The sequence below is a fragment of the Xyrauchen texanus genome, chromosome 21 (assembly GCF_025860055.1).
Source record: "Xyrauchen texanus isolate HMW12.3.18 chromosome 21, RBS_HiC_50CHRs, whole genome shotgun sequence".
NCBI classification, from domain to species: domain Eukaryota; kingdom Metazoa; phylum Chordata; class Actinopteri; order Cypriniformes; family Catostomidae; genus Xyrauchen; species Xyrauchen texanus.
This window is the reverse complement of record NC_068296.1, coordinates 19,985,269-20,004,712: the sequence shown is the minus strand read 5'-3', so window position 1 is coordinate 20,004,712 and position 19,444 is coordinate 19,985,269. Positions and strand designations below refer to the sequence as shown.

The window sequence follows — 19,444 nt, the reverse complement described above, 5'->3', positions numbered from 1 at the left end:
GAAAGATTGGGAATTATTATATTCTTCTTTTGGAGTCCAAAGAACCATTAAGATATTGTTTTTCTTTGTGATTTAATCATTCATGCATCAGAGGGTTGTTTACTGTGCTGGAAGCAGTACATTGATCAAATTTGTTGACGTAAGTACATAACCACAAAATGGACTGCTAAAATGCAGATGTTATATTACAGATTTGTTTAATTGTAATGTGTAGCGTGCATTTTTATAATTGTTTCCTCTGAATGTCTTTTGTCTTTTGCAATCATCCCTGTGCATGTCGTCTGATTATTCCTCAGACTCATTAAGTTGCTGCTAGCTGGGTTTAAATTCAGCTGCCCATTTAGTGGCGTGCTGCGCTGTGCTGTGGGTGTCGTGCTCTAAAAGACACCTATTTCTCTTATGGAATTTGGAAGGACTATTCATCATATTTCTACCAGGGGTCTTGAATGTCCACAGTCTCTCTGCGGTGGATTAGAGTAAAACGCTAGCTACATCTCTCCAGGAGCCATATGTACTTGCTATCGGTCAGGCAGCAGGAATTCAGCAGGTCAGGAGGCATTTGAAATGTAGTACATCAGAGCAAGTGCGTAGGCCGCTCCTGTCACATGCACTGTTCTTTCCCATTCAAATTACATGCCACCAGCACAGTGTTAATCGGTACAATATATTATATATTGCAATATATTGGGGATAGTTTACTGCAAAAATGTTATTCCATCATCATTTACTCACTCGTGTTGTTCAAAACCCACATGCGTGTAATAACGCTGAGGATTTCCCCCCCCCCAATGTAAACTCTTGGAAATGCATGAGAGAGAAAATGCATACTGTGTGTGTGTGTGTGTGTGTGTGTGTGTGTGTGTGTGTGTGTGTGTGTGAATAGCATTGCCAACTGTGCTGTTTGTTATTCTCATACCCTGTTTGATACCCTCTATCTCTCTTTGTTTCTTAGATATTTGTGATGACAGTATGGCTTTGGGAGCCGTTCATGTTGCCTCTCTTCCTCCTCCTGCTCATTGGCTGGAACTATTTCCACATCACACCAGGCATGGCCAGCTACAGTCAGGACTTGGTGAGTGCTGCGATCTCGCCCACTTAGCTGCATGGAAAATGGTCCCTAATAATTTAGAGTCAGTGCTTGTGACTCAAAATAATAGAAATAGAAATAACAAGCATCAGTTTTAATCTTCACAGATTCTGTTGAAGAATGGTTAGAAGAAAGAGACTGCAAAGTGATATGAGAGACATAACAGTAGCACACCTATGTAGGAAATCAGGGGGACAACAGCGAATTATACAGTTGTCATTATGAAAAAAACTTTTGACAGCAGAATGTAGTGACCGACCTATCAGAATCAGTATTCAATAGAGCTATGTAATAAATAGGAATAATTTATTGCACATTATCTATTTTACACGACCAAACACAGGTGATATCACTAATGTGCCTTTTCTGCACAGTCTTTCTACAGTATTAGTAAAGAACATTCATTTGTTAAATAGATCCATTGCCAATGAATACAGCATTTACAAAGGTTAACACTTTAAGCTTGGATTTGCCCACCAAAAATAATTATCAAAATATTAATAACTACAGTCTTGACACAAAATAGGTATCGTTTTAAAGCTTAGAAGCTGTACTTTACAATGCATGTAAGTCAGAAATGTTCTGATTTGATAATTTATTAAACATTTTGCACTGCAAATTTTATTGTAATCAGAAAAAATAACTGATCAAATAGTCATGTCATATGTCGTTGGAAAGCTCTCAAAGAGTATAATACAACCAGCATTTTTGGTTTTCTCACAGACAAAAATATAGTGAGGAAATAGCTAAGTACATGTCTTTGACATGAATGTTACATGTAAACAGGTGTTGCTTATAAACCGTGTTTTTGTTTTTAACTTAACAAAAAATATACAGAACATAAAATATCACATACCATTAGTTAAAGGAGGAGATTCTCATTAAAACGAGTCAACACGCAACATTATCGGATACAAAGATCATTAGATAATCCGCATGAAGCACAATGTGTACACAGCACATATTGTGCTATCTGGCTAAAAACACGTTAGCTTTCCTGGATCTAATTACTTAATCAGAAATTATATTTGTCCAGCGTCATGGAACTCTAAACCAATCATAGTAGGATTCAGATTACTGCAACCAGAGGAGGAAGTCATCCAGATATGGGCAGAGAGGATTGTTCACTCTAATTACATATGGCCACCAGGAGATGGCGCCAAGTACATGTCACAGACACAATGATGGTGCAAATGACACAGAATGGAACTGAATGAGATCTTGTTACTAGTGTCTGCATACTATGGAGAGAGAGAGAGCATACCTTTAGTCAATGTTGCATTTGCATTTGTAATTAGTTCTTATGTACCATTATTATGCTTTATTTGTTTGGCGAGGCTTTTGGACACTAGCATAAATAATTTTTGCAATGCTAAAACATTTGATTGCTTTGTCGAATCAACACAACATTTTACTTGTTTCCAGTTTTTCAGAGCTACCTTATTTGCACTCTGAGATATATAATGTAGAATCAGATAAAAAAATAACAATAAAAGTTTCTTAGGCTGAGAGTCTCATAATTTATCATAATATATATCATTAAAAAAATTTAAAACTTTTCTTTAAAAACAATTGACCCACTTTATAGAGTTATAATTCTTACATTTTTAAAAACACCTTCAAGAGCTTAAAGGGTTAAGGTGTCTGAGATGCTCCTATCTCCTTGTAGTGCAAGTAAACTTTGCGGTCACAGTTTGAGCAACCAGTTTGTGCACCAATTGCCAATCTCACTGCCATATCTCAGGCTTTGGGCAGGGCTGTTCTCTCTGGCAATGTTAAAGCCTATATCACCTTGTGCTCACCCCACGGCCTAGCAGAAACAGAGCACTGCTTTATGTCAGAGCTACATTCAATACCTTAGAAAGGGTCAGGGATGACTTGATAGGAAGTGATCTAGGCACCCGAACAACTAAGATTAAATGTTTTCCTTTTGGTTTTAGGTGCATGTGTGAGTATGTGTATGTGTTTATGTTGGGTAGAAATGAGATTGCTTCATTGTGACATTGCTCTTGTAAGGAAGGCCCCTCTCATTCACCTCCTTTTGTGTGAGGTCACCCAAGAGGCAGTTGCCACGGCAACAGGGCCTTTCCATATGGGGGTGTATATATACAAGTGAAGGTTTCATTACGAGGTGTTTTTAAAAAAAAATGCTCCGTTACCCACGTGTGTCTCATTTTAACCCTCTCTCTAACTCATTCTTTTTCTGCAGGAGAACATCTCCATGGTGGCGGACGAGGATGAGGATGAAAAGGTATTTGACTGGCTTTGTGTGTGGTTTTTGATTAACCACTGACTTTTATAGAACTCCCTGTGCTGCATAGCTGGACTATACACTGTGCCTTTTAATACTGCATTTAACTCAGGACTGCAACTTAAATACCTTCAAAATGAGGACAGGCGATTCAGCAAGCACATTTTCCCTTGAGTACTTTCACACCAGTCCTGCGGGAATTCTCTCTCATACGACAAATGGATTAGGTTGATTTGCTGTGGTCCTTTGAAATGCAGAAATAAGCACAGAACGGCATCATTAATTGAAGTTTGCCTTCCACTGGGGAATAGAGGCATTGTAAGGATTTTGCAGCAGGCATTGCTAAATAGGAAGGCTGGACTGTAGTTGAACTCCCTATTTTAGCATTACATTTTTTAATGCTTAAGATGAGTCATTAGACTAATTACAAATTCTCACAAATCTGCTTAGATCCATTATTCACAAAATATTCAGTCATTAGGGGAAAAAATAGTACAAAATCTTTATTTATTTATTTATTTTTTAAATACAGTTTAAAAAAAAAAAAGTTAATGTGGTTTAGTGTTGCAAAGACTAAATCATGATAATGCAAAATTAAAATAATCGACAACAAATGTTATTATTGATTAGTTTTAGTAGATATGTACTGTGGCAAAGAGAACCTCCAACACTGGCATCACTTTACAGTAGTGCAAAATGTGTTTGTTTAATAGAACTCTTTTGAAAAATGGTGTGTGTGAATGGTTCTCTGACTGTGGTCACAATGGTCAAACTCTAAATGAATAAATGTGGTGAATAAATTCATAATTAAGTATGACAGTCTCATAATAATTTACGCTGTCTATTCCAGAGAAGAACGGGTTAAAAGGAAGATAATGTGTTATTGCTTTCTGTCTCGGATGTGCGGAAGTGCGGAGCTCTGAGCCTCCGAGCGCTGACCCCTGCACTGTACAGCTAGGGCCTAGGATTCATATCCATAATGTGCTCAATATATTCTGCGATGATGACCGCAGGCTAGCTTCATCTGTTGAGAGGAACCCCTCTGTTAAAAACAACTCCCTCTTCCAAATCCTGTCCAAGCCAAGCAGATAATTCACAGATGAAACATGATATGTGTGTGCAAGCACATTAGCTTACGCCCAGCAGCTAAGCAATTGTAATATACCTTGGAGGGAAAATGACACGGTCAAAGAAAAAATGTAATGATAAGGCAATTACATATGAGTCTTATAAATATATGCATTGTGAAATGCCTGTGTTTAAATTAAGCTAACGTCATAAAAATTATATTAGTTTCATTTAAATCATTCTCCTGTATAATCAGTTTTATTTGTATAATTAGCTTAGAATTTAGAATTTTAAGCAGTAAGGTTTCAAGTTGTGCATTCATTTGTGCTTTATTTTTTTTGTGAATATTATCATATGTACTTTATATATATAGATTTAATTAAAACAATTATTAGAATATTTTAAAGTTTATTTTTATATAAACATATCACATTTATATTAACAGATATAGAAAATATAGTTTTTTTTCTGACATGTATTATGTTTTGACACCTTTCCACGGATTATGTAAATGAAATATCTTCTTTCATATACTTAATTATCCAGATGTCCATGTTTATTTTAAGTTGTCAGCTCTAATTTAAGGTGGCTTGTTTCAAAGTCATGCTATGTTTTTTCACTTTGACTTTAGAGTTCGGTATCATGCAGGCTGATCAAACAGTGTAGCTTTACACTTCCTATTAAAGTCATCGCAGCTAATGTTTTGGGGTTGAAGAATGACCAGTGCTAAATTTGATAACTTCAATGGATGTGTTTTTCCTCTAAGCCTGTCCCCTCTGAAGAGTTACTATTACCCCCCGTTTTCTGTGTGTTTTCCCCTGGAGGAAGAGAATATGTAAACCTGCAGCTGAGTGGCTCAGATGCGATGGAATGAAGCTAAAGAGAGACGATAGGAGAGGCTGCGATACAGCAGAAATAATACACAACAGATCTGCTCCATGAGCATAAATCAGTCCTGGGGGAGAAAGAGAACTTTACAAATCATGCATTGCAATGCAACGTTACATTGGCCTTCGGTATCAATTGTGTCGAGCACAGACGGTGGTTTAATCACATCAGAAAACGAGAGGATATAATAGAGAAAACAACCCCCTGGAACTGTGTCCCATATGACCGAGAGGCCCTGTTCATTTGGTCCTGGGCACAGGGTCACCTAACGCTCTCTGGTCTGAAGAGAGACCCCACACTTTGGGTAGACATAAAGATAGCTACCCCCTTTCACCGTACCCAAGGGTATCATCAGGGTAGTCATCTAACCATCAACCCTGCCCCCGGCATCTAACATATCACCTTCAGCACATACCAAAAGGACAGAGTGTTGATGTCATAATCATTTCCATTCCAAAGTGCACAAACCTGTGGCATATCCATCTGAGAGCGTTGGATGTTTTGAGTTTGTTTGTAATGCGGTGGACGGCTTCAACAAACCCATTTGCTGCACATTTGGACAATAACGCAGGTGTTTTATTTAGGTTATTCTGTTGTGGAATAAGTGAGTTGCGAATATTTGCACCAGCTTTGAATGAATATTCAAATTTTACGCCATTTAGTAAATTAAAGGAATGTTAAATGAACCCTGCCTTTGCAACATTTTGATTGTGCTGAGCATCCCTGTGAAACTACATTTTCTGTTTACCTTTGTGCAATCTGTTCCCTATTATGCCAACATAAACGTTGTGGCAAAAATGTGACAATTCCATCTGAATTGAGAATATGATCTGACACATGTTTTCTAATCAGTAGACATGTAGCTAGGATCGTTTATTTCTGCTAAAATTCACTTCAGAGGCACACAAGAAAAAAGATGTCTGACTGCAAGATGGTTCAGGGAGATGAATCGCAATAATCCAGAGAACTTGTATATCTCGTTTCTATGTATGCTTTCACTGTTGTATTTTTGGTATCCATTAATTAGAATATTTAATGTTGATCTTTTTAAGATCTTGCCAAAAGCAATCTGTGACACAGTTTACTTCACATGCATGTTCTATAAGGAGCCGTTCACACAGGACTCATTTTGAATAAGTCTGTGTTGTTTTGTTTATTTTTTGTATGTAAACGTTAGCTTTATGGCTATTTTTGATCATTTTGACATGTCTTACTGTTTTTCAGCGTCTTGTGCCATGAGTGCCAAATTTTTAGAGCACTGAGGGGGGGGCGCTAAGAATGAATTTTGCCTGGTAAAAGGGCTGTTTATTTGCACATGGTCTCTGCACTGGTTTGTGGCTGGTTCGTTAAATGAATTATGCATATCAGGCAATGGCACAAACGTGGCCACAACATTTGTGTTGAACGCAATTTGCAAGGTGCAGTTCCAAACTTGCGTGTCGGTGTGTGACTGATCAGCATCTCTCTACTTTTTCTTCTTCTATTATTCATGATATCAGAGTTTAAGGAAGTTTACATTATGTTATGATTGGTGATGCGTAATTCCAATAATTAATCACTCTAATAATCTGTGAAAAGTTCCCCAGCTTTCACACACACTGTTGGTAGGCAGTCATGCTGTTCATTGAGCAAAGAAACACTAAGTATATTTGAGCTGATATCAGATACAGTTGATACACTGAAAGAATAAATCTTCTTCTGTGCTTTATCCTACTTTGACGCTTTCTTCACAAAGCAGGTATTTTAACCAACTCATAACAGGAGGCATGTTGATTTTTGCTTGATTGATATCCTAGTCGCTGTGTTAGGACATGTTGCACGCTGCTGGATTAGACAGGGTGTGCTGAGCAGAGGAATGAATGGTTTCCTATGGTTTCCTGTGTCTGGGGCCGATTGGAAAGTGACAGTGGGGAGTCTGGGCAGAGCTTTCCAAGTGGTCGACTCACCAGGGCTGATAAAGGCTCTCTCAGCCTGCTGTCTGGGGACAGTCACTTACATCACAAACATATACACCACTTTACCACACATTTCTCTCTTTCTCACCACCCCCCATACTGCCTCTCTGTCATTATTCCATCCTTTTGATGTACTGTAAGGGCTTCTTGTTTCTCTCTCTCTCTCTCTCTCCTCTTTCCCATTTTGGAGAACTATACTCATGGGCTCTTATGCCGAAGGAATCTCTGATGTGATCATGTTGCTTTGGACTTGAGATTACCCTACAATCTTCTTTAAGTAAAATTGAATAGAATTTCTCTTTTTTCATAGAAAGTCCATTTAGCCCGTGTCTCTGAATTACAAGGCAACCTAATACTGTGTGATGCATCAAATACAAAAAGACAATGGGATTTCCCATCTCCCTTACAAGAAGTAAAAACATTGCTCGGCATAACACGATTACACTCAGACAATGCAAGCTTTCTCCCACGAGCTTGGATATAGAACACGATAAATCCAATGATTTCAAGCATGCACTCAATCTTGCCATAAGGCGGGCAACGCTTAGCATTCATATGCCAAGAAGTGTTACTCAAAAAAGCTTGTACCCCAGGAAACGAGCCAAGACTCGTCCAGCAGAGACTTGCGTATCAGACGACCTCACATGTTGGCATCTTACGCCAATCTGTGTTCTCATACAGCTCGGTCCCCCTCTCTCTGTGCTTCCTGATTGCCATTTTTACATATTTCTTTCCCCTCTCCGCTTAATATTTGATTGTGGTGCACCTTTATTGTTTGCGCCTGATGAATGCTGCAATACTCTGAGCTCTGTGACAGCTCTTGGAGGAGAGGCTGACACATTTTAAAGTCTGAGGAGATGTTACAGAAGCTCATTACAGGCCATTGACTAGATGAAATACTTGTGATGGCACTCTGGAAATAAACTGCTCTTTCTCTGTCGGCTTCCAGCTGCTGACTTCCCTCATCAGTCTCTGTCGTTTTTTACCCCCCTTTCTCTTCAGGAATCAGAGAAAAGAGGACTGATGGAAAAATTCCACATGGTTCAGGAAATTGTGCTTACAGTTCAAAACACTTTAGATGAAGTGGCTTGCATTGGAGAAAGAGTAAAAAAGTAAGAGCAGAGCATTTTATACTTCTTGTCAAGCTACTCGTATATACACTATATAATCTATATTCACATACAGTGGTCCCAAAAAGTATTTTGACACTTTTGGAAACTTCAGTCACTTCATAGGATTTGTAGGATTTTCATTGTATTAGGTAGCAAAATATCAAACCAAGTGACATTTATAAACAAATAATTTTAAACCTTTACTCAGAACTAACTTAAATTTTTTGTTTAATTTGTTAAATTTTGAAATAGTTCACCCAAAATGAAAATGCTCTCATCATTTACTCACTTTCATGCCATCCCAGATATGTATGACATTCTTTCTTCCGCTGAACTACAAACAAAGATTTTTAGTAGAATATCTCAACTCTGTAGGTCCTTACAATGCAAGATAATGATGATCAGACATTAGAAAAAATCATTTGAAAGTAATTCATAAGACTCCAGTTGTTAAATCCATATCTTCGGAAGCGATGTAATAGGTTTGGGTGAGAAACAGATTCATATTTAAGTTATTTTTTACTTTAAATCTCCACTTTCAAGTGAAACTAAACAGGCACCACATGTGATTTTTCAGATGGGAAAGTGAAAGTGGAGATTTAGAGTAAAAAATTACTGACTTTTGAAAATATACTGTAGATTTAACCAATAGAGTCATATGGATTACTTTCATGTTGCCTTTGTGCTTTTTGGAGCTTTAAATGTCTGGCCATCATTTACTTGCATTGAAATGACCTACAGAGCTGAGGTATTTTTCAAAAAAATTTAGTTTGTGTTCTGCAGAAGAAAGAAAAATGTATATATTTTGGTTGAACTATCCGTTTAACAAACTGGTCCCAATTTTATTTTTAGTGGCTGAAAATCAGTTCCCCTTAAGCTCACACAGGTTTTCTAGCAGTAATCATGTAGTTGATTATATTAACTATGTTTCACAATGTTTGACAACCAGGAAGTCTCCAAATATGTTTTTTGTCTTCATTTTGTACAATTTCTGTTGTTTTATTATTTAAAACCGTATTTTTTGTAAAATGTTTGCTTGAAATGTGTGATTGTGCTACCTTAATGATTAGTGTCACTTGGTTTAATATTCTGTCTTATAACACAAAGACATTCATGCATTTTTAAGTGTGGCTTAAAGCAATAGTTCACACAAAAATGGTAACACTCTATGTATATAATGTATTTATGTGTGTTCATTAACTGGAATTGTCTCTATTGACAGCACATTCAACTGGTCAGTACCGTTCTTGTCCTTTCTGGCCTGCTTGGTTCTGTTTCTTGCCACCACTGCCTTGTACTTCATCCCACTGCGGTACATAGTTTTACTATGGGGTAAGTAATGAGACACCATGTGTAGCCCTTTCACCCAATCAGGCATGATTCTCCAATACTGCTGTTAAGCTGTCTGCACTTTCCTGTAACTGGAAGTCATGCAGAGGTATTTCAGAAAGAGTCGCACTTTACTGTCTCCGAGCTTTGAGCTTTAACTCTTTTACTGACGCCTGACGAAAGCTATTTAAAAAGTGCTCAATTCCACAGTTCTACCTATGACAGCTGATCAGATTCATGAACATGATTCGCAGCTGCACCTTTCCTGTTTGAGGCTTTGTGAAGGTTTTATATTGTACTGTATGTAGAGAGAGAGAGAGAGAGAGAGAGAGAGAGAGAGAGAGAGAGAGAGAGAGAGAGAGAGGGAAACAAAGGAAAACACCAAATAATGCATGCAGTGCAGAATTAGGATGATTCCCATTGATTATTAACATACAAAAAAGATCTCTAAATTTTTTGAAATTTTTAAATCAAGTCCCACAGAATCGCTACATTTTAAAGCGCTACAAACCCAAAAACTGAACCCTGAAAAAATTCCCCTCAGTCAGCTGGTTCTGAGACTCACTAACCCAGTTAACACTACTAACACTAACCGGCCTTAGACCAGCACTGCTTTACAACCAAACATCAGAATAAATCAGATCATCAAACAATCTCAAATCACCTCAGTGAGCACAGTCTCGCCATCGAGAGAGGCAGACACAGAAAAACATGGTTACCCAGAGAAGAAAGGGTGTGTGCTCACTGTAAGACAGGTGAGGTTGAGACAGGCACACTCTGTCCTTCACTGCCCAAAATTTTAAGATACAAGGGACATTTATATTGATACATTTACTAACAGCATAGACAACTTTATAACCACCTCAGAACAAGAAAAAAATTATATAATACTTGGAGACGGACACACAGCAGCACTGGCTGCAAGATACTTTTAACATGTAAAGGTTTTATGTGTTTTACCCCAGTGTGTCACCCTAATGTTCACCACAGTGACCCTCAGTTTATGTGTGTATATTCAATTATGTGTAAGTATATGTCAGTGGTCATCAGTTATTTAAACGCTGTGGTCTACTGCAGTTCTGATCTTGTTTTTGTATTTATTTTTATTATATATTTTTATATTTGATAAATTGTTCAACTAAATCTAATTATAGATTAAGATGTAGTTCTGTCTTTATACAGCCTCTGTTTTGGCAATATTGTATTGATTACAGTCATGCCAATAAAGCCACTTTGAATTTAATTTAATAGAGAGAGAGAGAGAGAGCGCAAAGGCATTTTTCTGCTATTTTAATGCCCCTAAGGTCAATTAGAGGTTAATGATTCACACCTATGATAATTACTTTTACAGTATGCACTAGGGCTGAAATGATTAGTCGACTTTATCTACAACGTCGACAATTACAAATTGTCAACAAATATAGTTGAATAGTTGTTTGTTCTCATTTAAGATCACATTAAACTCTAATGAGCACTGCAGAAAACACAGCTCACAGATGCTCTCTAAACTTTCCAAACAGCTTCAGGTGATGTAGATTGAATAGTATGATGGAATTGTGATGCAGAAATAGAAAATAATCCAGTAATAATACAGAAGCACTCTCGTTGTGGAATAAAAGTGGAGCCGGAGCACTTTTAAGGAAACACCCCGGCGTAACATATTAAATGCAGTTATTTAATGCGTTATAGCTTTATTAAAGTTCAAATAATACTGAAGCAGGTCATGTTATTAACTACAAACTCTGAAACTGGCATTTGTCTGTGTAGTCAGCGGCTCTTCTATGAGTTGTGTGAATGTCCCGATCTAAGGGGGAGAGATTGAAACTGCACCCGGCTGATGTACACTCTGTCACGGGGATGCTCGTCTATCGAGCGTGTGTGCTTGCTGCAGCTAGATTATAATGTGATGGCTACTTATTGATTAATATTATATGTGTCACTGCATGATCCTTATCATGAAGAAAATTGGCAATAAGCAGGTTTATTAATAAGGAAGAGTTTTTTGTTTTTTGTGAGTTAAAGATGGATTGAAGAGAACAGAAAGGTGAGAGAGGAAGTCTTCACCCCATTATACACTGCAAACAATTATGTTTTTGATTTGTTTTTGTTTTGGCTTGTTTTCCAATATAAATATCTAAAACTCCTTAAAAACAAGGTAAATTATCTTTAGCAGCTATATGGCAGAATAATATATATATATATTTTTATCTGAGAATGTTATAATATTATATAATATTAAAAATACAAATATTTAAAAATATCTAAAAATCCTTTAAAAAAAGATGCATTCACCTGAGAAGCAGCATATAAGATATTTAGACTTGCTTTTAGAGAATAGATCTTGAATATAAGTATACTTTGTCATTACTGCACTCGCAGAATTATAACCAAGTGAAAAAACACATTTATATACAAAATACACTTCTATTTAAGATACATTCTCTTAAAGCATGTCTAAATATCTTATATGTTGCTTCTCAAGTAAATGTATCTTGTTTTAAAGATTTTTAGACCATTTTAAATGCAAAACAAGACAAAAACACTTGATAATAATAGGATATTATGCAGTGAAATTTTTTACTGAATTAAACTTAATAAAAAGTATTTTTCTCCCTTTAATTCAGTGAATGTCATTTAGAGGTATTTTTAAAAGATGATTTTGTCCTGTTAGTTAGTAATGGTTAGTAAGCATTTTTAATACAACATTTTATGCTGGGCACAAGCCGAATAATCTGATAAGAGCTAATGATTAATCATTGCAATAATCGGCTAATAGTCAAATAATCGTTCTAATAATCGTCAGATTAATCAATTATCAAAATAATCAACAGTTGCATCCTTAGTATGCACAGCAGAAAAAAGAAAGACCTGTACTGACAGTCAAATGTAATAGCTTATATTCATATGAATATTTGAATTGAATGGCATAACATTTTACATTGTCATAAATTAATTTAAATAAAGTCCCACACAAAAGCTTTTGTCTATAAGTACCTTATAAGCAAATAATATAAAATGAACTGAATTTATTTTATCTTCATACAAACAAATGTTTTTTTGCCTCATAAATGACAAACAAGTTCATAAATTATCGCCCGACTCAAATGAAATCAGTTGATGTTTTTTCCTGCATTCTCTCCACTGATTGTGGGGAAAATCAGCAGAATGGATTTAAGTATGGTAAAATGTGTTAAACAGAGATGGGGATTTTACACTCTCATTGGTAAAAGAAAGCTAAATAATTTTAGCCAAAGTATAAAATAAGCAAGCACAAAAGAGGCAGCAAACATGTAGAACTTTGCAATAAGTTGTGCGGGCATAGATTCCGTGTGGGCCTGCTAATCACCAATGTTATCACTAGGCATGTGAATCGTAAGGAATATAACGATTCTGATCCCTCTTAATGATTCGGTTTCCTTAATGGTTCCATTAATGATTCTATAAGTACTGTACTTTTGAAAAAACATATTTGGAAACAAGCAAACAGTTCTTAATGGATTTACAGCCCTCAGTAATGTAGAGATAGTTTACACAGACATTTTAATTAAGATGTTACTACTTCATTATTTTTATTCATTATAAAGTGACTTACTTAAAATTACTCATTTGTTTGGGAGGTAGCGCTGTATGTTTTTTGAACTGACTTATAAGAATCGCGCTTTATGTTTCCCACTGTAGAGTCAAAATAAACAATTTGTAAGAGTTATTCGTTTGGTAATCAGACTACACTGATCACGCTGTAGGTTTTGCACCTCTGATTCAATAGCGGTGTTGCAGTGCTGCTTAATGGTAGTGCAGAAAACACTTTCAGAGTATTTTAGCTTGGTGTCCCATCTGCATAGGCAGAAGAATGCATGATTAAGAACGATTAACAGAACCAAAAGTCATGAAAATCATCTGGTTGCTGTATTTTTATAATTTTTTCTATTATTTTAAATGGAAGAACCAATTCTCGGTTTCCAAACTTAGTTACCAATGTTTCCTCAATGCTGTCTTGTTGCAGTCAAGTTTATGGTTAAAGTATTATAAAGTATAGCAATAGTGTGAACCGTATTTACTTTATAGTAGCTTTGTATTTATATGCTGTTATAATTACATACCAATAGATGTTTCATGCAGCTGAAAAAGGTGTCAAATGCTTGTTGGGTCAAGGTTTTCAATCTATGTTGTCAGTAAGATACCTGCAGTTGTGGTGAATATCTTTATTTATTAATGCACGCTTGTTTTCACAGGTGTTAACAAATTTACCAAGAAGCTTCGCAGCCCATATGCCATTGACAATAATGAAATCCTGGATTTTCTCAAGAGGGTGCCTTCTGATGTTCAAAAGGTAAGGGTCCAGTTTTACATTTCGAGAGAGAGGGAGGAACGGAGACAAGGAGGGAATTCCCTGAAGATTTCTGCATTATTTTCTCTAACAGAATTCCCAAGTACTGGCCAGGAAATTTCCTCTGGCTGTGTTTGATTATTAATAGACTCGTGCCTTTAAAGGTGGCCCCAGTCCAATTATTTCCCAGCATGTCTTGATGGAGTCATCGGCTGCCTGGATGGGGTCTGCTCTGATCTGTCCTCAGCCGTAACGCTTCAGCCTTGTCCTTGATTATCAGTTTTGTCGGCCTGTGATAAAAGAAGGATGCTGTTTAGGGTTCAGGGATTGGCTAAGGGGTCGCTGTCTGCACACTGACAGTGTGGTGGCCCCCGTCACATCAGGTTGGAGGACTCGATTAATGGAGTGTTGAGCCAACGCCGTCCTGCTGGGTGCCATATGTGATGAAACATTATCCATGGTTGATATGTCATTCAGGGTTATATCATAAGCCTGCAAACGTGTAGGCAAATGCTGAGAGTCACCACTCATCTTTCGGATCTTGAGAAAGACCATGGAGTCTGGGTACAAAGCAGGGGCCTGTCTTGCAGCTAGGATGTTGGTCTTCAGACATATTTCTCACCATCACTCAAACCCATATGACTGACTTCTGTGGAACACAAAAGGCAGAATGACCGCCTTAGTCACCATTTACTTTCATTGTATTGAAAAAAGATGCAATGAAAGTGAATGGTGACTGAGACTAACATACTGCCTTTTGTCCTGTTCAAAGACTTAAGCTCAAATATTGGAGCGCTTGAGTAATTGGCTCAGACGAACCTCCTGGGATGAACCTATGCAATTTTACATTAACATATGTCTGTGTGGTTGGATGAAGCCAGCATGACACTCTGGTTTTGGCATGTGGAGCACCAAGTTGGCAAAACAAGATGGAAACCATTGCTGAGTTTTTAAGCCTTTTGAAGAATGTTTTTATGATTGGATGATCTTCCTGCTGTTTCGTTTAAACGAAACCCACTAAAAATGGAAAGACAACATGATATTTTAAGAAAAAGTGTGCCACTTTTAAAAAACATAATGCTATAATACAGTACAATTATTGTCCCTCATGAACCATACCACTAAAAACTAAATCCACTACAGGGCTGAAGCTGTTTACCGTAAAGATCATCATGTTTGAAAATTTAGGCTAAAAACAGACTGACCAAATAAATGGCACATTACAAAATCTTGAATTGAATCCTATCGTACATTTCCGAAAATGACTTGGCAATTAGTGCCCGCGCAGTCCTTCAAATACAAACCCTCAAAACTTGACTTCATACGGCAGCCCTCTGTCCTAAAATAAGCAGCATCTGTCAGTTCTGAGGACAGTTTCATGTTCTGAGGCAGCCGTGTCTCGCTTTGTTACCTCATGCTCCATCTCCCATTCTCATAATCAGGGCCTGGTAATTAGTGTGCAGTAACTGCCTTACAGATACACCTCCAGGTTATTGTTTTGGGAAGGAAAAAAAAACAAAGAAAGAAAAAGGATCTGGACACATTCTCCATGCTTTTGAGTCCCATCAGCCTCATACCACCTTTAATTATTTGTCAAAGCTGTACATAGTTTGGACCGAATGGTGGCTTTGGACATTTTAAGAGCCTTGTTGCTCTTAGCTGTGAAAAAGAAAATCAGAATGAATGCTTTTGGATGTTATTGCACTCCAGGGACACTATTGCCTTATAATGTGTTAATAATTATGTTAATTTATAAAACGTGTACTCACTGATACTCAAGCAATATCACAAGCAAGAAAACGAGATATTTTTGTTTTCGGTCAGAAGACATGCACTTAAAATACGGTGGCAACACATTTACTGAATATATTCCTATATAATACACATTTATATAGGAATTTAGATGTGAATCAAAAAGGTCACAGTGACTTTGCCTCAACAAGCCATTTGAATACATAAATTGCTCCTGAGGAAATCATCAAAATAATTGCAAACATCTCAATGTTGCTCTGGTTATTCTAAATAGCTGAAGCCAAAGCCTGTCATCAAAATGATAAGCTATCTGACATGCTTTCACTGCCAGACATAAGCCATCTACCATTGAATGCTAGCAAACATGAAGTTCGACAGAGTGATTTGTCTGTGCGCTCTAAACCGCAAGTAATTTATTACATCTAATAAAAGAGCTACAGTGGCTTTAACTTCCATTTTCATTCCTATTTTGTGGCAATTTCTCCAGAAGTAACGATTTTGTTCTCATAAACACATGGAATTTCCTGCTTTTTTTTGCTAATTTTTTATAGTTGATTATAGTTGTCTCTGCATATGAAGGTGGGATGAAAGAAAGCATTTTAACATAGAAAGAATTACACAAGGGATGTGCACTATAACCGTTTGTAGTATTCGGATAACCTCAAGGGTTCACAAAAGGTTATTCGTCGGGACTCTGTAATAAAAATTTTTTTTACGTTTATTGCAATGGATATGTGTCAAACATTACTCAAAATAGCAGGGAATAACTGTAACTGCCTGTAACATAGTATTCTTAACCAAAAGAAAACACATAATGTAAGTGACAAACCTGATATGTGCTCTTCCCAGGCAGTTTCACATTTACATGAGGCAGCAAACACAATTTTTATGTGCGTGGAGTTACACTGCTGCGGTTCAATAGCCCCTTTGGGATGCTTTGATTTTTAAATGGTTTAGCATTTAACTTGAGGAATTATTATCTGCACACCAGAGCAAAAGGGGGGACTTTGGCATACTGTTTATCAAGCGCTGAAACTTTTCTGGAGGAAAAATAATCTAAAATCATGTGTAACAGTGCAACAGTCACATTAAGTCTTCTTTGCAACCTGATCTTCTTCAGAACTTTGTGACATCTGCCCTAAAAAAGCTAGACACAGCACAACAAATCAAACAGAATGCAGGTGTCTCGAGATGCATTTATAAAAAAGTTCTTGACACGGGGCCTAAAAAATGCTGTGGTCTTGCGTGAGATGCTAAAAAATAAAACCACAAGATGCGCCGCAATGGTCAAAGACATCCAATGAAGCACCAATTCCAGACAAACAATTGAAACAAAAACACGTGTGAACAGGCCCTAACTCGCCCTATACTTTAAAAACTGACCTGACGGTTTGTCGTGATGAAGAACTCTATAGCATCTGTAAAATAACCGAATAGTGATTTCGGTATTTGAATACAGGTGTGTCAAACAGACTATCCGTGCACAATCCTAAAAAAACAGTGCAATGTTCCAGTGCTGTTATACTCTCTTTGAACGCTGCTTGTCCAATCAAATTAGAGGATCGGAACTATTACATAACAGTGACTGTTGCAGTGCAATTCCTAAACCTATCAAGACATCAGCTCATATATTACAATTATTGCATTCATAGGATGAAAACATCTCAAACAAGTGTCTTTTTCACACATATCAAATTATAACTAAATCCTGTGCTGAAAGAGAGGGATCAGCTGTTCATTTGTGCTTCTGAATTAATTAATTTAGAGTTGTTATGGAGCAATTTCAAAAGGAGCTGCCAATTTATATATTAAGTAATTTAACACCTATATCAGAGGATTTTAAATGCTTGGTTTGAAAATGTTTAATTGCAGTCTAATAGCTTTACGCGAATACCGCAGTACCCCAGTCAGAGCCGTGCAGGCACATACTTCAATAATTATTCTCAAACAAACTTTCTCAGGAAGGACACAACTTGCAACTCCTTCGTTTGTGAGGAACTAAGACAGCAGCTCAACCAATCCATTTGCACTTTCAGTATAGGTAGGGATGGTGGTGGGGGTGTAGTCATCACTGTGTCGGTAAGGAACCCTTGACTTCTCAAATCTTTCCTCCTTGTGATTAATCCCCTCTGTTCCTGTGTTTAAAAAATGATTCATTACAGCCGCGCCCGCCTGGCTTTCCTGCAGCACCAGCTCTCCTCAGGGGAGCCATTACCGTGAGCAGGCCTCAGCTCCGATTACCTGCCTCCGACCAAAGAGCTGTTTGTTTTTACAGGTGCAGTACAGCGAGCTGAGAGCTGAGCTCGGCAACCAGGGCCCGGCGAAAAAGAAACGCTTGCGCTGAAACCCAACGGATGTGTTGGATGAAAGGGAGGGACAACGTTTCAAGACACGGTCTGTTTAAGACATAATGCCCCATGCAAGTGAAGGAAACCCCTCGTGCTAAGTCATCCACATTTCTACTAAGGTGTATTCACTGTTCAACTCTGTAGTTGTGTGTTTTTATATTTGTATCCGTGTGTGTGTGTGTGTGTGTGTGAGAGAGAGAGAGAGAGAGAGAGAGAGAGAGAGAGAGAGCGAGAGCGCAAGTCAAAGAGATAGGGGCCACGCTTGACGAGGCCTTTGGCCCTCACTGAATCTCATGGTCACACTGTCTGGGCAAAAGAAGGTAAAGCTGGACTCCAACAGACTCTGCATGTGGCCACACTAAAATGTGCTGAAATACCACAGCCAGCAAACAAATTACTTGTGCCTTCCTATTCATATATTAATGTCTTTTTACGGACCACATTCTGCTTCATTTAACAAAAGATAAATAGCAAAACAAAACATGCTCCCTATTGCTTCTGTTTACAGTAGGAAATATTTAAATGAAGGTAAAATATGTGTAATAAATTTCACACAATAGTTTATGACTATTAAAGTAACATTTAATTTAATTCATTTAACATGAATTTTCCTTATTGTAAACACAGTTTACTTTTTAAAGAATATAAAATGTGTGTTTTGTTTGGTTTTTAAAGGTACAGTTCACCCAAGAAAAACATATTTTGTAATTTACAGAGCATCATGTTGTTGCAAACCCATATGTTTTTGTTTTCTTGCATATGGAACACAAAAGGAGATTTTAGGCAGAATGTGAGTCACAGTCACCATTCACTTTCATTGTATGGAGGAAAAAAAGGTGCAATGCAAGTAAATTGTGACCGAGGCTAACAAGGTGCCTAAATGGAGATCCTTTTGTGTTCCACTGAAGAAAGAAAGTCATATATGTTTGAAACAACATGAGGGTGAGTAAATGCTGGAATAATTTTTATTTTGGGGTTGAATATCCCTTTAACATACAGTTTCCTATCCATCTTCCACTTTTTGTATATCTATGCAGAACATAATAATAAAATGAAGATGATAACTAAATGTTTGACTTCTTGAATGTGTTTTTCTTCTCTTGCATCCTTAACACTGTATTACTTGTGAAGGATGCCCTTTAAGTGAATACACAGCCACATTATTACCCAGAAGAGGATATTGGTCACTGTTGAGCTCTGCTCATGGAGAACACATCAAAGTATGTGTGTCCAGAGCAGTCAGCTAATGCACCACTTTTGTAGTTCGCTGACAATAACAAGGTCCAGATGAGAGAGCTCATCTCACATAAAGAGGGAGAGAGAAAGA

At 37.3% G+C, this 19,444-nt stretch overlaps 1 protein-coding gene across 2 annotated transcripts in view; it reads left to right on the top strand.

The window, feature by feature from the left end:
• LOC127661936 (multiple C2 and transmembrane domain-containing protein 2-like) overlaps nt 1-19,172 on the top strand; it is a 69,481-nt gene extending 50,309 nt beyond the window's left edge. For both annotated transcript variants that reach the window (XM_052152902.1, XM_052152903.1), the window contains exons 18-23: nt 953-1,072; nt 3,297-3,338; nt 8,252-8,361; nt 9,584-9,693; nt 13,923-14,020; nt 18,045-19,172. In XM_052152902.1, coding sequence (XP_052008862.1) covers nt 953-1,072; nt 3,297-3,338; nt 8,252-8,361; nt 9,584-9,693; nt 13,923-14,020; nt 18,045-18,113 — 549 coding nt within the window. In that variant the 3' untranslated portion in view covers nt 18,114-19,172. The remainder of the gene's footprint in view (nt 1-952; nt 1,073-3,296; nt 3,339-8,251; nt 8,362-9,583; nt 9,694-13,922; nt 14,021-18,044) is intronic.
• Nucleotides 19,173-19,444: the final 272 nt, after the last annotated feature.